The sequence below is a fragment of the Erinaceus europaeus genome, chromosome 9, assembly GCF_950295315.1.
Source record: "Erinaceus europaeus chromosome 9, mEriEur2.1, whole genome shotgun sequence".
Taxonomy (NCBI): Eukaryota; Metazoa; Chordata; class Mammalia; order Eulipotyphla; family Erinaceidae; genus Erinaceus; species Erinaceus europaeus.
Window position 1 is genome coordinate 89046008 of NC_080170.1, and position 20782 is coordinate 89066789.

The 20782-nt window shown below is 40.6% G+C and overlaps 1 protein-coding gene across 3 annotated transcripts in view; it reads right to left on the reverse strand.

Annotated features, from left to right (window-relative positions):
• GRAMD1C (GRAM domain containing 1C) overlaps nt 1-14828 on the reverse strand; it is a 52930-nt gene extending 38102 nt beyond the window's left edge. Inside the window, exons 1-3 of one of the 3 annotated variants that reach the window (XM_007516319.3) lie at nt 14511-14828; nt 11662-11780; nt 2528-2660 (exon numbers count right to left, since the gene is read on the reverse strand). In XM_007516319.3, the coding sequence (XP_007516381.2) occupies nt 2528-2660; nt 11662-11705 (177 nt within the window). In that variant the 5' untranslated portion in view covers nt 11706-11780; nt 14511-14828. Of the gene's footprint in view, nt 1-2527; nt 2661-11661; nt 11787-14510 lie in introns of those variants that run through there. The other 2 variants (XM_060198339.1, XM_060198338.1) reach the window with 2 other exon arrangements.
• Nucleotides 14829-20782: the final 5954 nt, after the last annotated feature.

Consider the following 20782-nt stretch of genomic DNA (forward strand, 5'->3'; position numbering starts at 1 on the left):
GGACAGAGAGAAATAGAGAGAGGAGGGGAAGATAGAGAGAGGGAGAGAAAGATAGACACCCGCAGACCTGCTTCACCACTTGTGAAGTGACTCCCCTGTAGGTGGGGAGCCGTGGCTTAAACTGGGATCCTTACACTGGTCCTAGCGCTTTGCACCACATGCGCTTAACCCGCTGAGCTACCACCCGACTCCCATTTCTTTTTTTAATTTTTATTTATAAAAAGGAAACGCTGACAAAACCATAGGATAAGAGGGGTACCACTCCACACAATTCCCCCCACCAGAACTCTGTATCCCATCCCCTCCCAATAGCTTTCTCAATTTATATAGTGAATACTACTTTTAGAAGTAAAAAAGCTACTTTCATATTCACAAACCGTTATTTCTAACTTTCTGTTATTTCTAGCCTTATTGGAAGGAAAAATGAAATAAAGTGAGACCAGATGATTGTACACATGGTACAGTGCATATGTTCTCATGCGCAAGGACCTAGGTCCAAGGCCCTGGCCTCCACCACTAGAGGAGAGAGGAAGTTTTACAAGTGATGAAGGAATGCTGCAGGTATTTCTTGCTCTGTGCTTCTATACCTCTCCCCTCTCAGTTTCTATTTTTTTAATTTAATTTATTTGTTTAATTGGCAGGACAGAGAGAAGTGATAAGGGAAGGGGAGAGAGACAGAGAGGAAGAGTGAAGGATTGGGTAGGAGTGCACCCGTTTAAGCATACACTACCATGTGCAAGGACCAGCGTTCAGGCCTCCACTCCCCACCTGCAGGAAGGACGCTTCACAAGCTATGAAGCAAGTCTGCAAGTGTCTATCTTTCTCTCTACTTCTCTACCTCCCCATTCCCTCTCAATTTTTTCTGCCCTATTAAATAAAATAGGAAAAAATAAATAAAGGGAAAAATGGCCACCAGGAAAGGTGGATTCATAGTGCTGGCAGTGAGCCCCAATGATAACCCTAGTGGCAATGAGAGAGAGAAAGACAGACAAAGAGACATAGAGAGACAGAGAGAGAGAGAGAGAGAGAGAGCTGCAACGCTGCTTCATCACTCATGAAACTTAAGCCCTTCCTTGCAGAAGGGGACAGGAGCCTTGAACCTGGATTCTTGCTCATGGAAATGTGTGTGTTCAACCAGGGGAATCAGGTCCTGGTCCATCTCTCTGTTTCTATTGAAAAAAAGAAAAGAGGAAAATGAAACAGAATAACTGACATGTAATATTTGCTGCATTTGACCAATCTCTCTACATTGCTCTTGAATACTAAAGGCAGCAAAGGGCCAAATTTCCATATCGTCCTATTTCCTAACAGGATACTAAATATGAACAAATGTATGATCCCGGTTTGAGCCCTGGTTCCCCTCCCTTCACTTCACAAACGGTGAAGCAGGTCTGCAGATGTCTTTCTTTCTCCCTCTCTATCGTCCTTTCCCCTCTCAACTTCTTGCTGTCCTGTCAAAAGGCCCCAGGAGCAGTGGATTCAGAGTGCAGGCACCAAGTCCCAACGATAACCCTGGAGGCAAAAAAAAAAAAAAAAAAGAACGAAAGTCTGAGCCAGGAAAATGTACAAAATGTACCTATACCAGAAAGAAAGGCAGCCATCAAAGAGTATTGAGTATTGACCCTTTCAAAAGGACAAGGAGCCACCTTAAGGGACTCCTGATAGCAGAGAGGACAACCTAACGGGGGAAAAAAGGATTCCAAGTGCAGAAGCTTATCGAGATTAAAAAATATATATGTACTGATGGGTTCATAATGATACTGGGAAAAATGAAAGGAGACACTAACAGTGAAGCGTAATAAGGAAGGGGATGTATGCTTCAAGTAGGCAGCTTACAGATCTACTGCTACATAGCATGTTGCTCTTGGTTCTCATCACCCCTTTAAGCAGATTTGTTCCACCACACAAAATTTACTATGGAAAAAATTCTATCACTACATATTTCTTCATTTTATTCTATCCTTTTGTTTGTTTATTTGTTTTTTTCTTCTGCCTCCAGGGTTATCGCTGGGGCTCTGTGCCTACAAATCCATTGCTCCTGGAGGCCATCTTTTTTCCATTGTTGTTCTTACTGTATAGGACAGAAAGGAGGGGAAAACGGGGAGAGAAAGATAGACACCTGCATACCTGCTTCACGATTTGCAAAACGACCCCCCTACGGGGGTGGGGGGCAGGGGCTCAAACCTGGATCTTTGAGCCAGTCACTGTGCTTCGCACCATGTGCACTTAGCCCGGTGTGCTACCACTTGGCCCCCATCTTATTATATCTTTAATGATGTCTATCTCCTTATAGACTGAAGCTCAGGGAATTGTCTGATAGCTCTGTACTATATCCACTTTGAATACAATTTCTTATTATTCACATATCATTTCTGCTACTTATATATTTAAAACTCTTCTGCTAAAGTAAAGGAATAGCGTGGAATCTTAAGTTTTCCAACTTTTGTGTATTGTATTTCATTTGATTATATGTATGGCTAATACCTGGCATCATCAGTATCTTTTAAAAGGGTTATCATACACTAACCTCTTTGGGTGAGTTTTCATCCATTGACTCTGTTTCAGAAGCCCGACTAATTGATTCACAGGTAAAACTGATGGACTTGGATAATCTTTCATCTCTCTCTCCAGAGTCATCCAAATTGCTTCTTCCTGGACTTCTATAAGAAACACATCATTAGTGGCCTGGGAGATTTTTGAGTAGCTAGAACATTGGACTTGTAAGTATGTTACCAAATTCAACCCTTTGTATCATAAATATCAGTGACATGCTTGTTCTCTTTTTCCTTTCATCAATAAATAAAACTTTTTAAAAAAAAAATAGGCATGTCACTATAGAAATATAGAGAAGAATATTTAGGTACAAGTAAGTTGTATGATCTTATTGAGGTCATTTACTATATGTATTACATTTTGACAATAAATAGATATTGGTAATGTAGCAAATAAACCCATGCCTAAAATAAGGCCCTTTCTTTCCTTTTGAGCTTTCCATAGCACCAAAGCTTTGGTACTTTCCATAGCACCAAAGCCCTTCAACGTGGTAGGAGCCGGGCTTGAACCTGGTTTGCACACATGGCAAAGTAGCACACTATCCAAGTGAGATATTCGCCACCTCCACCACACCATTTTAAAATATTTATTTATTAAAGAGACAGGAAAAAGGAAACCAGAACATCACTCTGGCACACGCAATGTCAAGGATCAAACTCAGAACCTCATGCTTATAAGTCTACAGTTTTAGCTACCACACCACCTCCTGGGCTGCACAGCTATTTTTCTTATGTCACACACAAACTGACTTTATTTCTGAATAGATGCTCATATGATAGTTAATAAATTTTAGAAATCATTAAATTTTAACCAAGGACATGTGACCAGAACAGCAACTAATAAATTGCATATACCTACTCAAATATTAGATGTGCAGACAAAATTAAGCAAAACAAAAATAAATGCTTAGATTTTAAAAAAATATTTATTTATTCCCTTTTGTTGCCCTTGTTGTTTTATTGTTGTAGTTATCATTTGTTGTTATTGATGTTGTCCTTGTTGGATAGGACAGAGAGAAATGGAGAGAGGAGAGGAAGGCAAAGAGGGGGAGTGAAAGATAGACACCTGCAGACCTATTTCACCGTCTGTGAAGCGACCCCCCTGCAGGTGGGGAGTCAGGGCTTGAGCCCAGATTCTTATGCCAGTCCTTGCACTTTGCGCCACGTGCGCTTAACCCGCTGCGCTACCGTCCGACTCTCAATGCTTAGATTTTAAGAATAAAATGGTAGGGGGCCAGGAGGTAGCGCAGAGAGTTAGGTGCACATGAGGAGAAGTGCAAATACCAGCTTAAGGATCCGGGTTCAAGCCCCCGGCTTCCAACTGCAGAGGGAGAGGGTCACTTCACAAGTGGTGAAGCAGGTCTGCAGGTGTCTATCTTTCTCTCCCCCTTTCTGTCTTCCCCTCCTCTCTTAGTTTCTCTCTATCCTATCCAACAACAACAACATCAGTGGCAACAATAACAATAAAGACAACAACAAGGGCAACAAAATGGGGAAAAAATGGCCTCCAGGAGCAGTGGATTCATAGTGCGGGCACTGAGCCCCAGCAATAACCCTGGAGGCAAAAATAAATAAATAAATAAAATGTTAGTTATAGGGGGGAAGGAAAGAGAGGTTGTGGTAAGTAAATTGGACAAAGGGGATCAATCAATTGTATGATAATAGATAGAAAAGAGACTCCTGATAGTAATGATTATATAGACTTTACAGATGTAAGACTATAATGTTACAACCTGAAATGATTTTTTTGTTGTTGTAAACCAGTCTTACAGGACAGTAGAGATAGCCTAATGGTTATGCAAAAAATCTTTCATCTCTGAGGTTCCCAGGTCCCAGTTTCAATCCCTGGATCACCATAAAAACAGAGCTAAGGGAGTCGGGCGGTAGCACAGCTGGTTAAGCACACATGGCGCAAAGCTCAAGCATAAGGATCCCGGTTCGAGCCCCTAGCTCCCCACCTGCATGGGGGTCCCTTCACAGGCGGTGAAGCAGGTCTGCAGGTGTCTATCTTTCTCTCCCCTTCTGTCTCCCTTTCCTCTCTCTCTTTCTCTCTGTCCTACCCAACAATAACAACATGAGCAACAAAACTGGGGAAAATAGCCTCCAGGAGCAGTGGATTTATACTGCAGGCACTGTGCCCAGGTGATAACCCTGGAGACCAAAAAAATTTTTTTAATTTATAATTAATTATAAAAATTTATAATTAACTATAAATAAATAAAATTAATTTAGGGTCTATTTGCTTTATTACCTCCATTAAATCAACTAGATTTAAGCAGTTTAGCAAGTAAGATGCTGATTTAAAAGAAGAAATAATCACCTCCAATAAGACTTATGAAAAGAGTACAATTTAAAGCCATATAATACAGAGGATCAACTCTTTTTTTTATTTATTTATTTTTTTTAAAGAAAGGATTAATTAACAAAACCATAGGGTAGGAGGGGTACAACTCCACACAATTCCCACCGCCCAATCTCCATATCCCAACCCCTCCCCCGATAGCTTTCCCATTCTCTATCCCTCTGGGAGCATGGACCCAGGGTCATTGAGGGTTGCAGAAGGTAGAAGGTCTGTCTTCTGTAAATGCTTCCTCGCTGAACATGGGCGTTGACTGGTCGGTCCATACTCCCAGTCTGCCTCTCTCTTTCCCTAGTAGGATGGGTCTCTGGGGAAGCTGAGCTCCAGGACACATTGGTGGTGTCTTCAATCCAGGGAAGTCTGGCTGGCATCCTGATGACACCTGGAACCTGGTGACTGAAAAGAGAGTTAACATACAAAGCCAAACAAATTGTTGAGCAATCATGGACCCAAAGCTTGGAAAAGTGGAGAGGAAGTATTAGGGAGGTACTCACTGCAAACTCTAGTATACTTCTGCTTTCTTACTTTGGTGCCAAACTCCAAACTCAATCAATTTCTGCTTTGCGTTTCTACTTCTTTTTTTTTTTTATATGCATAACATTCCCCAGATTCCCATTTAGCAATACAACCCCCACTATTTCATTCATCATTTTTCATGGACCTGTATTCTCCCCACCCACCCACCCACCCCAGAGTCTTTTACTTTGGTGTAATACTCCAATTCTATTTCAGGTTCGACTTGTGTTTTCTTTTCTAATCTTGTTTTTCAACTTCGGCCTGAGAGTGAGATCATCCCATATTCATCCTTCTGTTTCTGACTTATCTCACTCAACATGATTTTTTCAAGGTCCATCCAAGATCGGCTGAAAACAGTGAAGTCACCATTTTTTACAGCTGAGTAGTATTCCATTGTGTATATATACCACAACTTGCTCAGCCACTCATCTGTTGTTGGACACCTGGGTTGCTTCCAGGTTTTGGCTATTACAAATTGTGCTGCCAAGAACATATGTGTACACAGATCTTTTTGGATGGATGTGTTGGGTTCCTTAGGATATATCCCCAGGAGGGGAATTGCAGAGTCATAGGGTAGGTCCATTTCTAGCCTTCTGAGAGTTCTCCAGACTGTTCTCCACAGAGGTTGGACCAATTGACATTCCCACCAGCAGTGCAGGAGGGTTCCTTTGACCCCACACCCTCTCCAGCATTGCTGCTGTTACCTTTTCTGATGTGTGACATTCTCACAGGAGTGAAGTGATATCTCATTGTTGTCTTGATTTGCATTTCTCTGACAATCAGAGACTTGGAGCATTTTTTCATGTGTTTCTCGGCCTTTTGGATCTCTTCTGTGGTGAATATTCTGTCCAATTCCTCCCCCCATTTTTGGATGGGGTTATTTGTTGTCTTGTTGTTGAGTCTAGTAAGCTCTTTATATATGTTGGTTATTAAACTCTTATCTGATGTATGGCATGTAAAGATCTTCTCCCATTCTGTGAGGGGTCTCTTGATTTGGGTAGTGGTTTCTTTTGCTGTGAAGAAGCTTTTTAATTTGATGTAGTCCCATAGGTTTATACTTGCCTTAGTCTTCCTTGTAATTGGATTCGTTTCATTGAAAATGTCTTTAAAATTTATGCGGAAAAAAGTTCTTCCAATATTTTCCTCTAAGTATCTGATAGTTTCTGGTCTAACATCCAAGTCCTTGATCCACTTGGAATTTACTTTTGTATTTGGTGAAATACAGTGATTCAGCTTCATTCTTCTGCATGTTTCAACCCATTGTTTCCAACACCATTTGTTGAAGAGACTCTGCTTCCCCCATATAATAGTCTGGGCCCCTTTGTCAAAGATTAGATGTCCATAGGTGTGGGGCCTCATTTCTGGGCTCTCAATTCTATTCCACTGGTCAGTGTGTCTGTTCATGTTCCAGTACCAAGCAGTTTTGATGGATCAACTCTTTAAGTGGATAGATACTTGATATATGTGAGAATATTTCTGGGGCAAGGAGATAGCATAATGGTTATGAAAAGAGACTCTCATGCCTGAGGCTCTAAGGTCCCAGGTTCAATCCGCAGCCCCATCATAAGCCAGAGCTGAACAGTGCTTTCTCCCTCTCCCTCTCCCTCTCTCTCTCTCTCTCTCTCTCTCCCTCTCTCCTTAATATAAAAATATCATTCTTTTAAAAAAGGAAAAGACAAGGCTGGGCGGTGGTGCACCCAGTTAAGTGCACATGTGAAGGGACCTGTGCAAGGATCCAGGTGTGAGCCCCCACTCCCCACCTGGGGAGGGGACACTTCACCAGTGATGAAGCAAGTCTGCAGATGTCTATCTTTCTCCTTGACTTCCCCTCCCTCCCCTCTAAACTACTCTCTGTCCTATCAAATAAAAAAATGGAGGGGGAAATAAAGGAAAAGAAAAAATACAAAGTGAATGTCTATGAGGTGGCAAGGTGACAAGAACATTGGACTAAAAAGCCTGAGGTCCTCAGTTCAATATCCAACACTGCATGTTTCAGAGTGGTATTCTGTTTCTCTTTCTTCCCTCTCTCTCATATAAATAAATAAATAAATAGGAATACCCAAGGGGTCAGATGATGGCACACCTAGTTGAGAACACAAATTACCATGCTCATGGTTCAAGCCCCTGACCCCACTTACAAGGAGGAAGGATCAGAAGCGGTGAAGCAGCGCTGCAGGTGTCCATTTCTCTCTCCTCTCTCCCTCCCTCCCCATCTCAATTTCTCTGTTTTATCAAATAAAACAATAAGTAAACTTTTTTTAAAAAAATGGATACCCACAAAGCATCAAAAGAAAGAAAGAGGGGGTCAGGCGGTAGCGCAGTGGGTTAAGCGCACATGATGTGAAGTGCAAGGACAGGCATAAGGATCCCAGTTCGAGCCCCCAGCTCCCCACCTGCAGGGGAGTCGCTTCACAGATGGTAAATAGCAGGTCTGCCTGCAGGTGCCTGTCTTTTTCTCCCCTTCTCTGTCTTCCCCTCCTCTCTCCATTTCTCTCTGTCCTGTCCAACAACAACATCATCAATGACAATAATAATAACAACAACAACAACGATGAAACAACAGGGGCAACAAAAAGGAAAAAATAGTCTCCAGGAGCAGTGGATTCGTGGTGCAAGCACCAAACCCCAGCGATAACCCTGGAGGTCAGAGAGAGAAAGAGAAAGAGAGAAAGAAAGTGGATATTTGAGTTCAAAGTAGGTCCAGGTCCGACCAGTCAACGCCCATGTTCAGCGGGGAAGCAATTACAGAAGCCAGACCCTCTACCTTCTGCAACCCTCAACGACCCTGGGTCCATGCTCCCAGAGGGCTAGAGAATGGGAAGGCTATCATGGGAGAGGGTGGGTTATGGGGACTGGGTGGTGGGAATTGTGTGGAGTTGTACCCCTCCTACCTTATGCCTTTGTTCACTAATCCTTTCTTAAATAAAAAATTAAAAAAAAAAAACAAAAAACAAAGTAGGTCCAGGTAAGTCCTTTCCCTTCTTAGCTCCTGATGTCTGAGCACAGAACCCACCAATCAGTCCATACCCCATCATCCTTCTGACTCTTCTCATTCCTTCTTTTATGTTTCTTTGTTTTGTTTTGTTTTGCCTGCAGGGTCATTGCTGGGGCTCAGCACCAGCACTATGAATCCACTGCTCCTGGTAACCATTTTTAATTTTTATTGGATAGGACAGAAGAAATTGAGAGAGGAAGGGGAGGTAGAGAGGGAGAGAGACAGAAAAACACCTTCAGATCTGCTTCACCGCTTGTGAAGTGACTCCCCTGCAGGTGGGGAGCCAGGGGCTTGAACTGAAATCGTTGCATGGGTCCTTGGTCCTTGCACATCATACTATGTGCACTTAACCCGGTGCACCACCACACCCTTCTTATTCCTAAGAACAAGATCTAAGAAATAGCATGCACATGATTTTTAGGGAAGGGACTATAATAAATGTTCTAGGGAGCTGTTTTCCTTTTACCTGGGATCAAAATGGAAAATGTATTCAACATAAAAAGAGCACAGCTGATCTGATTTCCAGTGTTCAACCTTAGTTATTATTCTTGTACAATCATTGCTATGAATAGACTTAAAACTCTTCTAAAATAAAGTAGCTGTCCCGCTGCTTAAATAATACTACCCTGAAGAAAAAAGAGAAAAGGCCAAAGGACTTTTCAACCCCATTCTACTCGACCCAAATACTTAAGCTACATCTGTTACCAACTTACTCTTAGTCAGGTAGAAGTACCTCTTTCTCTCTCCCTCTCTATCTCCATTTTTCCTCTCAATCCCCCGCCCCGTGTGTGTGTGTGTGTGTGTGTGTGTGTGTGTGTGTGTGTGTGTGTGTGTGTGTGTGTATTTTCCTTCATCGACGACTCAAAGCTTTTCAAGTTAGCAGATACCTTGGAGATCAATTAGTTTAACTGCCTCATTTCACAGAGGAGTAAAGTAAGGATCAAATAGGCTACGAGATTTGTTCAGGATTATTAAGTTACTTGGTGGCAAAGTCAAACTAGAATCCAAATCTTCTTTATCACATCCAAGGCTCTTAGCACTATATCAGTTTTGCTACCCAATTTCAGTAATTGAGAGAGGACAATAAACTGTACAAGGACAGCAGGCCAATGGAAAATTTCAACTTTATAGGAAACTAATAAAATATGCATGTGCAATCATGTAGAAAAGACTAAAATATTGATGTTGGGTGGAAACAATATAAATAGGGTCACTATAACTAGAAGACTACTAAGAGAATTTTAAAAATGTATCCCCATTGATATTACCAGATGAGATCAGGCATTTTCAGGGCTATAGAGCCATAGACTCACTGATATTTTCAAAAGATTTCCATTTCAAGATTTGCTATAGAACTTTCAGTGAAAGTATATCCTACTAGGGATATAGGGATATACTTCATGTAGCTTAAAATTCACCCAATGTAAAGTTACAATATGGTACTTTACAGAATTTCACAGACATTTTCACCATCTATTTTTTAAACATTTTAATCATCCCAAAAAGAAATTCTGTACCCATTAACTTACCATCAAATTTACCCTACTACATCTATATTCACAGAGATTTCATTAGGTATTTCCTCCAGGACCTTCATTAAAAAAAATTGCTATATCTACTGTATAGATAAGTTCTAGGTGACAAAGTAGCAAAGTTAGGGAAATCCTAGGTGACGGTTACACACATTTATCTGTCATGTGTTTGTCAATTTAGCAAAGTTTCCTCTGACTTCACTGTTGATGCCATTACACCACAGAGAACAAAGAGACAAATTTCACAATGAGTGGATTAGCAGATAATCTGAATGAAGTGAGTAAAAAATAATTCTTTTTTTTTTATATTTATTTTATTTATTTATTCCCTTTTGTTGCCCTTGTTGTTTTATTGTTGTAGTTATTATTGTTGTTGTCGTTGTTGGATAGGACAGAGAGAAATGGAGAGAGGAGGGGAAGACAGAGAGGAGGAGAGAAAGAGAGACACCTGCAGACCTGCTTCACCACCTGTGAAGCGACTCCCCTGCAGGTGGGGAGCCGGGGTTCGAACCGGGATCCTTATGCCGGTCCCTGTGCTTTGCGCCACCTGCGCTTAACCCGCTGCGCTACAGCCCGACTCCCTCAAAAATAATTCTACTGTGTGAGGGGGAGGGAGTGTGGCTGGGTGATGTGACATGCAGTAGAGTGCACTTTACCATGTACAAGGACCTGGGTTCAAGCCCCCATCCCCACCTTCAGAAAGGAAGCAGTGAAGTAGTGCTGTAGCTCTTTCTCTCTCGTTCTCTCTCTCTTTTTTAAATTTACTATCTTCATTTATTTATTGGATAGAGTTAGTCAGAAATCCAGAAGGAAGGGGGAGTTAGAGAGGAAGTGAGATAGAGAGATACCTACAGCACTGCTTCAGCACTCACAAAGCTTTCCCCCTACAGGTGAGGCCTGAGGGGCTTGAACGTTGGTCTTTGCACATTGTACCCTGTGTTCTCAACCAGGTATGCCACCACTCGGCCCCCTCTCCCCTTCTCTATCTCCCCTTTCCCTCTCGATTTTTCTGTCTCTATCCACTAAACAAACAGATACAGTATTTTAAAAAATATTTTAAAAGCGGGCCGGGCAGTGGCGCAGTGGGTTAAGCGCACGTGGCGCAAAGCGCAAGGACCGGCATAAGGATCCCGGTTCGAGCCCCCGGCTCCCCACCTGCAGGGGCGTCGCTTCACAGGCGGTGAAGCAGGTCTGCAGGTGTCTATCTTTCTCTTCCCTCTCCTGTCTTCCCCTCCTCTCTCCATTTCTCTCTGTCCTACCCATCTACGAACAACATCAACAATGGTAATAATAATAACCACAACGAGGCTACGGCAACAAGGGCCACAAAAGGGGGAAAAAATGGCCTCCAGGAGCGGTGGATTCATGGTGCAGGCACCGAGCCCAGTAATAACCCTGCAGGGAAAAAAATATATATATATATTTTTTAAATAATTCTGGAGAGCAAACACGATCATGCATGAGGACTGGGATCAAGCCCCATTCACTACAGGAAAGCACCATGTAAAGGAAAAGCCTAACAAAAGGAGAAGCGGTGCATATTTGTCTCTGTCTCTCTGTGTTTTTCACCCGCTCTGTCGTCACCCACTATCTGAAAATATATAGTTTGCTGGGAATAGTGGAATGATGTAGGCATGAAGCCCTAGAGGAAAAAGAAAGAAAGAAAGAAAATAAATAAATTCGGACTTTTCACAACATTTGCTGTACCTTGGCTGCACAGCATCCTCAGTGGGCAGGGGCAAGTTTTCCATTTCTTTAGCACTTATGCCACGCTCAGTGCCATCGTCCTGCTGGAGCAGCTGCCAGAATTTCTGTCTGGTCAAGCTCTGAAATGACAGAAAGAGGACAGAATATTGAAAAATATGAAATACTATGCCATAATCATTCAAATGAAGTAAAAAAAAAAATGACCCACTGTGCAGCTAATACACGAATTTGGTAGCTATTGACCTCTCTAAATCTCAGCTTTCTGAGTTTATAAGAAAATGGCTCCATGAAGCTAAACTGACAGAGTTAATACTGAAGGCAGATAAAATGGTAACTTTTAAGTATATTATATATCTACTGTAAGTGGGAGGTAGTATGTTTAAATATTTTATGGGATAAATTGTTCATAGTCAATGTCAATTCCTAATCTGCAACTTCAATTCTGCAATCCAGCCAGGCTACCATGACCATTGGATCATCATCACAATCCTACTCATCAATTCAGACTCATGCATTTAATTCATTAAGTAGCTATTTTCACAATTTTAAAAACATGTATATCAAGCATGTTTATGTTTTCTTAAAAGATAAACTGCAAGTAATTTGTATTTAATCAAGTCCAGCTTATTCTTTCTTTGTAGGTATCCTTCTAGTATTAAGGTCAATATAAAACACTTGGGCAAAACAGTAATAGAATGGTGATAGGTGGTCTGGTTTTTAGAAACAGCATCAGTGGCTAATTACATGATAAAGAAAGACGGAGACAGCATGACACTTGGATCAATAATTGGTAAAATTCTTCAGTTCTCTCATCCTATAGATATTTATTTAAAATTTACCAAATGTGTGTGGTAAAATTTACCAGACAGCACTAGGTCCTAAAGAGGATAAAAATGATGTCCAAGCTTAAATGCCTTACTTTCAAACAATTTACAATACTGTTGAACAACGGAGACATTTAAGTTAAATATTACAAAACATATTATTATTATGTATTAAATTACTGCTGGAATCTGTATGATAAAAAGTTTAAGTAAATACTGTGGATTAGGGTGATACGATAAGGTTTCACGTTGAAGAAGGGTTTTCCAAACAGTAAGATACGTTGAATTATTTCTTCCCCAAGATTTTTTTTTTTTTGCCTCCAGGGTTATTGCTGGGGCCTGGTGCCTGCACTACGAATCCACTGCTTCTGGGGGGCCATTTTTTCCCATTTTGTTGCCCTTGTTGTTACCCTTGTTGTTGTTGTCCTTATTATTGTTGTCATTGCTGTTGTTGTTATATAGGACAGAGAGAAATGGAGAGGGGGGGAGATAGAGAGGGGGAGAGAAAGACACCTGCAGACCTGCTTCACCTCTGGTGAAGCGACCCCCCTGCAAGTGGGGGGGGGGGGTTTGAACCCGGTAGTTGCGCAAATTTGCTCCATGTGCGCTTAAACGGCAGCGCTATGGCCAGACCGCCCCCAAGATTTTTTTATGACAAGTACTATCTTTTTTGTTTTATCTTGTCCTTCTTCTTCTCCTCTTCCTCCTCCTCCTCCTACTTTGTCTAGCATAGTAGCTACGGCATCTTTGTTACAGTATACTACATGGCCTTCATTACTTTTCATGGAAACTCAAAAAAATTAGGAGCAAATTTTCTGTACTTTCTACCACTAATTCCCAATTTGCTGTAACTGGGCTACTAGATTCCACAAGAGTTGTTAATGAAATTCAGATATTATTTTCAGTATTTTTAAAAAGTAGAATACCCAGTTACCTAGAAGAAGTTAAGTATCTGACCTCCTAGGGCCTGAATTATGCTAATTTAGAGTGATCACCTCAATCTGATAAGAAGCTCTCATGGAAATAATACATGCCTAATAAGCAACAATATTCTAACATTTCATTATTTAATATACATCACCGATTTGGTAGGCAGAAAGTCTTCTGAAATACTGCCTACAAAAGAAAACTAAAAAGGGCCCAGGAGACAGTATCATGGTTCTGCAAAAGACTTTCTTGCCTGAGGCTCACTCCAAAGTAGCAGGTTCAATCCACCATAAGCCAAAATTGAGAGTGCTCTACTTTTTTGTTTTTGTCTTTTTCTTTTTTTAAGGGAAGAAAACTAAAACTATCAGTAGTTGTAAATTAAAGAGCCACTATCCTCATTTAATTTCATTCATTTCCTCACACACTCATTTCTTTTCTGTCTCCCATTTCAGAGAGTCATATGTGAACAAATTTTCACAAGATATCTATACTAATAGCTCAATTTCCCAAAGACATTATCTTTGAAATAGATTTGGTGTCATAAATGGATGGTAAACTTTATAAAGAGAAACAAGCAGTATCTCAATTTAACTGTGGAAGACTAACTTTTGAGAGAAACTTTTTTTAAACAATAGATACCAAACAGTTTCAAAACAGACTAGAGTGTGTATACTCAGCTCCCTAAGAATAAAAGAAATAAAATATAAATAAAAAATACAGTCTTAGTAGCCTAAGAAATAAATGTTTTAAATATATTGTCAAGTACTATCAAAAAGTTAATAGCATGGTAATTTCAATAAACATTTTATTTCTTCTAATTTGTTTAATCTATATTGTATAATTAACAAAAATGGCTAATGAAAAACATAACTAGTTTAATTCAATATTTTATAATTCTGATTTGTTAAATAACTTCCTCAAAGTTTATCCAAAGTCACAAAAAATATAATATTTACAGCCATGTCTAACATTCAAACATACCCCCATTCTGATATTCATAATTCTTTTAATAAGCAGCAACAGAACCAGGTTTATAAGCCAGGTTTAAGAAACCTTAAAAAAAAAAAAACTAAATGTTAATAAAAATTAACTACCTACCTGTGAACCCACGTAATGTCTCCTTGTTGCAACCGACAGGGTACTTTAACAAAATAAAGATGAACCAAGCAGCAATCAGATAAGGTTCAAAAGTCAGAAGATCAATTTCTGGCCCTGAGAGCTTTGTATACTAAGTACGCTGCAAGTTATCTGCAGCAGAGTTCAGACTATGCGATGACAGCTAAATAAAATCATTGTTTCGGTTTTCAAATTTTGTTATAAGATACTTTTTCTTATAAAAGACAGTCCTGCTATAGTTTAAAGTGCTTCTGACACTTCCTGGTTTGCAGTCTCAGCACCCTTTCTAAGGTCGCAGGTCAGAATGCAGAATTGGAAATTATACCTGACTCTACAGGTTCCTAAGCCACGCCTACTAGAAGTGGAAAGGTAAACAGGGCTTTATTAAAGGGGCAGCTCACAATTTCTTCTGTTCTATACATAGAAACAATACTATACAAACAAAAATATCTCGCTTATGCTCAGTTATTAATGTATTGCCATTTTACTTTGTTTTGACCTCAATAAAAACTCAAATATGGGAGGCCGGGTGGTGGCGCACCTGGTTAAGCGCACATGTTACAATGAGCAAGAACCCGGGTTCAAGCCCCTGGTTCTCACCTGCAGGGGGAAAGCTTCACAAGTGGTGAGGCAGTGCTGCAGGTGTCTCTCTGTCTCTTTCTCTACATATCTATGCCCTTTCCTCTCAATTTCTCGCTACCTCTATAAAATAAATAAAGATAAAAAATTTAAAACAAAACAAACAAAAAAATCCCTCAAATATGGGGGAGTCTGGGTGGTAGCACAGCTGGTTAAGCGCACATGGACCGAAGCGCAAGGACCAGATCCCCCCCAGCAGAGGAGTCGCTTCACAAGCTGTAAAGCAGGTCTGCAGATGTCTGTCTTTCTCTCCCCTTCTTTCTCCTCCTCTCTCCATTTCTCTCTGTCCTATCCAATGACGTCAATAACAACAATAATAATAACCACAACAACGATAAAACAACAAGGGCAACAAAAGGTGGGGGGAGGAATGGCCTCCAAGAGCAGTGGATTCATGGTGCAAGCACCAAGCCCCCAGCAATAACCCTGGAGGCCAAAAAAAAAAAAAAAAAAAACCTCAAATATGTTCAGTGTTAAATTTCCTTCTCCATGATATTTCCTAGTCAAGTCTCATTTTACATAGTCATATATCACTGCTTCAGCACAATGTAGCATCCCCATAAAAGATTATATCATTCATATCACTCGTGTATTGTTAATAGAATGTTAGGAAATAGCAAGAAAAGCAAGCTGTTAAAGCTGAATAAAGGCAAGAGATTGGTATACTTTAATGATGACTGTTTAGTCACTATCAGGCCACCCCATCAGCTGGGGCCCTCTTCAGGGAGTCCTGAGATTCCCAAACAGACATGATGGGTTTAGACCTCAAATAAATCCCTCTCTCCATTGTTACCAGTCATCTCTATCAAGAACAATACAATAGACCCCTTTATGGGTCCCCACTACCCTCAACTTGGATCAACAACGGTAGAGAATAGAATGCTCCATCCTCTGAAGGGAGGATGTACAACATACTCTATGCTACACCTGAGGAAAATGGGTCCTGATATTGGGGCAGCTTGGAACGTTCCTACTCATGACCACAGAATGTGAGGTCAGATCTACAGAGGTGCAGAGGTCACACAGACTCCTAAGCTGAATATGGGCCCCAGATCACATCAAATAGATGGGGTTTGCAGTCAACAATATCTATATACCTTTCCCATATTTGGGAGCTACTCTCTTCCCTGATCCAGTTTTCTGGTCATTTTCCCACCCATGACATCATCTCCCCAGACAATAACTTGTATCTACCTGCATATCAGATGTCAGGCTCAGGGGGAAAAAAAAAACTAGTATAGTCACAGGCCCTTCGGGATATAACTAAAATATGCCTACTAGCTATCTACAAAATGGAGACCCCCCCCCCAACTCTTCATCTGTACTATTCCAGCCTTTAGGTTCATGATTGTTCAACAATTTGTTTGGCTTTATTTTTTTTTTAATATTTATTTATTTATTTATTTATTTTCCCTTTTGTTGCCCTTGTTGCTTTGTTGTTGTTGTTACTGATGTCATCGTTGTTGGATAGGACAGAGAGAAATGGAGAGAGGAGGGGAAGACAGAGAGGAGGAGAGAAAGATAGACACCTGCAGACCTGCTTCACTGCCTGTGAAGCAATGCCCCTGCAGGTGGGGAGCCGGGGCTCGAACCAGGATCCTTACGCCAGTCCTAGCGCTTTGTGCCATGTGCACTTAACCCACTGCGCTACAGCCCGACTCCCCTTTGTTTGGCTTTATAAGTTAACTCTCTTTCCAGCCACCAGGTTCCAGATGCTAGCATGATGCCAACCAGACTTCCCTGGACAGACAACCCCACCAATGTGTCCTGGAGTTCTGATTCCCCAGAACCCCACCCCACTAGGGAAAGAGAAAGACAGGCTGGGAGTATGGATCAACCTGTCAACTCCCATGTTCATTGGGGAAGCAATTACAGAAGCCAGACCTTCCATTTTCTGCATCCCACAATGACCTTGGGTCCATACTCCCAGAGGGATAAAGAAGAGGAAAGCTATCAGGGGAGGGGATGGGATATGTAGTTCTGGTGGTGGGAATTGTGTGGAGTTGTACCCCTCTTATCCTATGGTTTTGTCAGTGTTTCGTTTTTATAAATTAAAAAAAAAAGAACCTTAAAATAGAAAGAAAGAAAAGAAAAGCAAGCTGTTCAGGTGAAGCAATTCCAATGAGCCATCAGCACATTTTTCACCATTAAAAAGTTTACATTTTGATTACTCAACAATTGTTTTCTTTATTTTTTTAATTTTTTACAGATTAAAAAAATTTATATTTGTTCCCTTTTGTTGTCCTTGTTGTTTTATTGTTGTAGTTATTATTGATGTTGTTGTTGTTGGATAGGACAGAGAAATGGAGAGAGGAGGGGAAGACAGAGAGGGGGAGAGAAAGACAGACACCTACAGATGTGCTTCACCGCCTGTGAAGCGACTCCCCTGCAGGTGGGGAGCCTTATGCCAGTCCTTGTGCTTTGCACCAAGTGCACTTAACCCACTGTGCTACCGCTTGACTCCCAATTGTTTTCTTTAAAAATATTGCCACCTAACACAGAATAATCTCTTGGAAGAAATATGGACTAAAATAAATACTATATATCTAACTATATCATATAATAATTTCCCAGAAGATTTTTTTTCTAAAGAACTTTTTCTCACTTTATTGAGGAAATATTGATCTATATTGTTGCTGTCATTCTGACATTTCTACATCTCACCACACTTGACCCTTCACCCAACTGTCATCTTCTCTATAGGGCAGTAGATCCACAAATCATGTCCCACACCACCTCATAAGGAAAAGTTTTCTTCCAAAGGAAAAATAAAAACTTGCCCTAGGGAGTCTGGCTGTAGCGCAGCGGGTTAAGCGCAGGTGGCGCAAAGCGCAAGGACCGGCATAAGGATCCCGGTTCGATGCAGGGGAGTCGCTTCACAGGCGGTGAAGCAGGTCTGCAGGTGTCTCTCTTTCTCTCCTCCTCTCTGTCTTCCCCTCCTCTCTCCATTTCTCTCTGTCCTATCCACAACTACAACAATAAAACAACAAGGGCAACAAAAGGGAATAAATAAAATAAAATATTAAAAAAAAACTTGCCCTAATACTTACCCAGTCATTCCATTTAATTTAACAAGTTATGTAAATGTCAAAAGCTGTTTTATGAATTGCACAGATCAACTTTTAGGGGGATTGCTATAGATCTAATCATTTTATTAAAAAGCAGAATGAGGGATTGGAGTTTCACAGAAGAAAATCACTCATTCAAAGTAAAGAAAGCATAATATGGGGTTACTTTCCACTGTCTAAACATGAGTGGTTTTGACCATAGTACGATAGTTTTCGCCGGCTGAAACTATAATACAGATCTCTACGATACTATGGTAACAAAATAGCTATGAAAAAAAACATACATATAACTTCATTGCAAATGATTTTACATACTTTTGTTAAATACAAAAATCCTTAAAATAAACTAGTAGTATGTAGAGCTAAATTTAAGAGGCTTAGGAGGGAAAACAGATTGCCCTATGAGGTCCTGTACTGGACCCCTGGCAACAACAACAAAAGGAAAAAAAGAGAAAAGAAAAGGAAGGGGAAGGGGGAGAGGGAAGAGGAGGAAGAGAAGAGAAAATAGATGGTAAAACTGAACACTAAGGAATCCTGGCTGGATCCTCAAGTATGGTAAGGAGTATGCTCTAATGGTTGACATCTCTCTCCCTATACCCCCATGCAGAAACTTTTAAAAATATATGTATACCCCATTCTCTCCAAATTCTGATAGAAGTCACCCCAGTTTCTATTTAAACAACTATTTAAAGGATAACAAAATCCTTTGATTCGCCATACTATTCCTGAGGTAGTGGTGAACTAGGAAGGAGTGTAAAACTATTGAAGATTGTCAGCCTGAAGGGGTTTGTCCAGGCTTAGGCCAAACTTGGGACTTAGGACAGAAAAGTAGAGTGCTGGTGGTAGACTTTAATCTCTGTAGAGAGCTAAAGAGATGTGCAGTGATGAATCATCCACACAACCAACATCCCAGTAAGCTGTTTGTTGGCACTATCTACCTTTGCTCTGATTCCATGCTTATCATGCCATCTCTCTTATCACTAATCTGAATTCCATGGTATTCCAGTCACCTTGGATGACAGACTGGAAGTTATTTATGTATTTATTTATCTATTTACTGTTGCCAGCAGGGTTATTGCTGCGGCTCTGTGACTGCACAAAGAATCAAACCCATCCCTTCCTTTTGGCTGAAGCAGCCATCTTCCAGTAAATTGCCAAAATGACTAACACAAAGGGAAAGAGGGGATGAACCCGCTGTATGTTCTCTAGGCCTTTTAGAAAACATGGAGTTGTACCTTTGGCCACATATATGTGGATCTATAAGAAAGGTGATATTGTAGATATACAGGGAATGGGCACTGCTCAAAAAGGAATGCCCCACAAATGTTACCATGGCAAAATGGGAAGAGTCTACAATGTTACCCAGCATGCTGTTAATATTGTTGTAAACTAATGTTCATATTGAGCATATTAATCACTCTAAGAGCAGCTTCTTGACACGTGTGAAGGAAAATGATCAGAAAAAAAAAAAAAAAAAAAAAAAGGAAGCCAAAGAGAAGGGGACTTGGGTTCAAATGAAGCGCCAACCTGCTCCACCCAGAGAAGCACACTTTGTGAGAACCAATGGAACGGAACCAGAGCTGCTGGAACCCATTCCCTATGAATTCATGGCATGATCAATGTAAAAACTTAGTAAAATATCAGAACTATAAAAAAAAGAATCATATGCTCTCAATAGCCTTTTTTTCTTTATTATTTTTTTAATTTGATAGCAGAGAGAGAAATTGAGAAGGGAGGGGGAGATAGAAAGTGAGACACCTGAGCATTGTTTCAGCACTTGTGAAGCTTTCCCCCTTGTAGGTGGCAGGGGTTGGGGGGAGGCTGGAGAGGGCATGCAGGACTTTAAGCCGGGGTCTTCGAGCATGGTAGCATGTGTAACTCAACAGGGTATATGACTGCCCCATCCCCAATGGAAGATTTTTTGATAACAAGAAAAAACTGTTCCACCAGTGTGCATTATTAAGTATACTTACCAATAAGCTGGTATATGAAATTTAAGAATGTAAAGTTTATTCAAGCCCCCGGCTCCCCACTTGCAGGGAACTTGCTTCACAGGCGGTGAAGCAGGTCTGCAGGTGTCTCTCTTCCTCTCTCTTCCTCTCTCTCTCTTCCCCTCCTCTCTTCATTTCTCTCTGTCCTATCCAACAATGATGCCATCAATAATTACAACAATAAAAAGGGCAACAAAAGGGAATAAATAAATAAATATTTTTTAAAAGAATATAAAGTTTAAAGTGACTTATCTTACTAGTCGCTCATCCTTCACCTTTTCCTTGAGTAGAGAAATTAAAATACATTGTTAATTAAGTGTACTGACTATTTGGAATGTAGGCCATTGAGAATCTACTAAATGCACTCATTCAAGAAGTGTACATTGGGCATCATCTGGGTATAATATACGTTTTAGTTTGTTTTCCAAACCTCCATACTTATAAGAATAAAAAGGACACAATCGATATGTTTATGAGATAAGCTTAAATTAGTACAGTCTCAGACTGTACTAGTTAAACTAAGACATAGGTCAAATCAACTGTACAATAAATACTG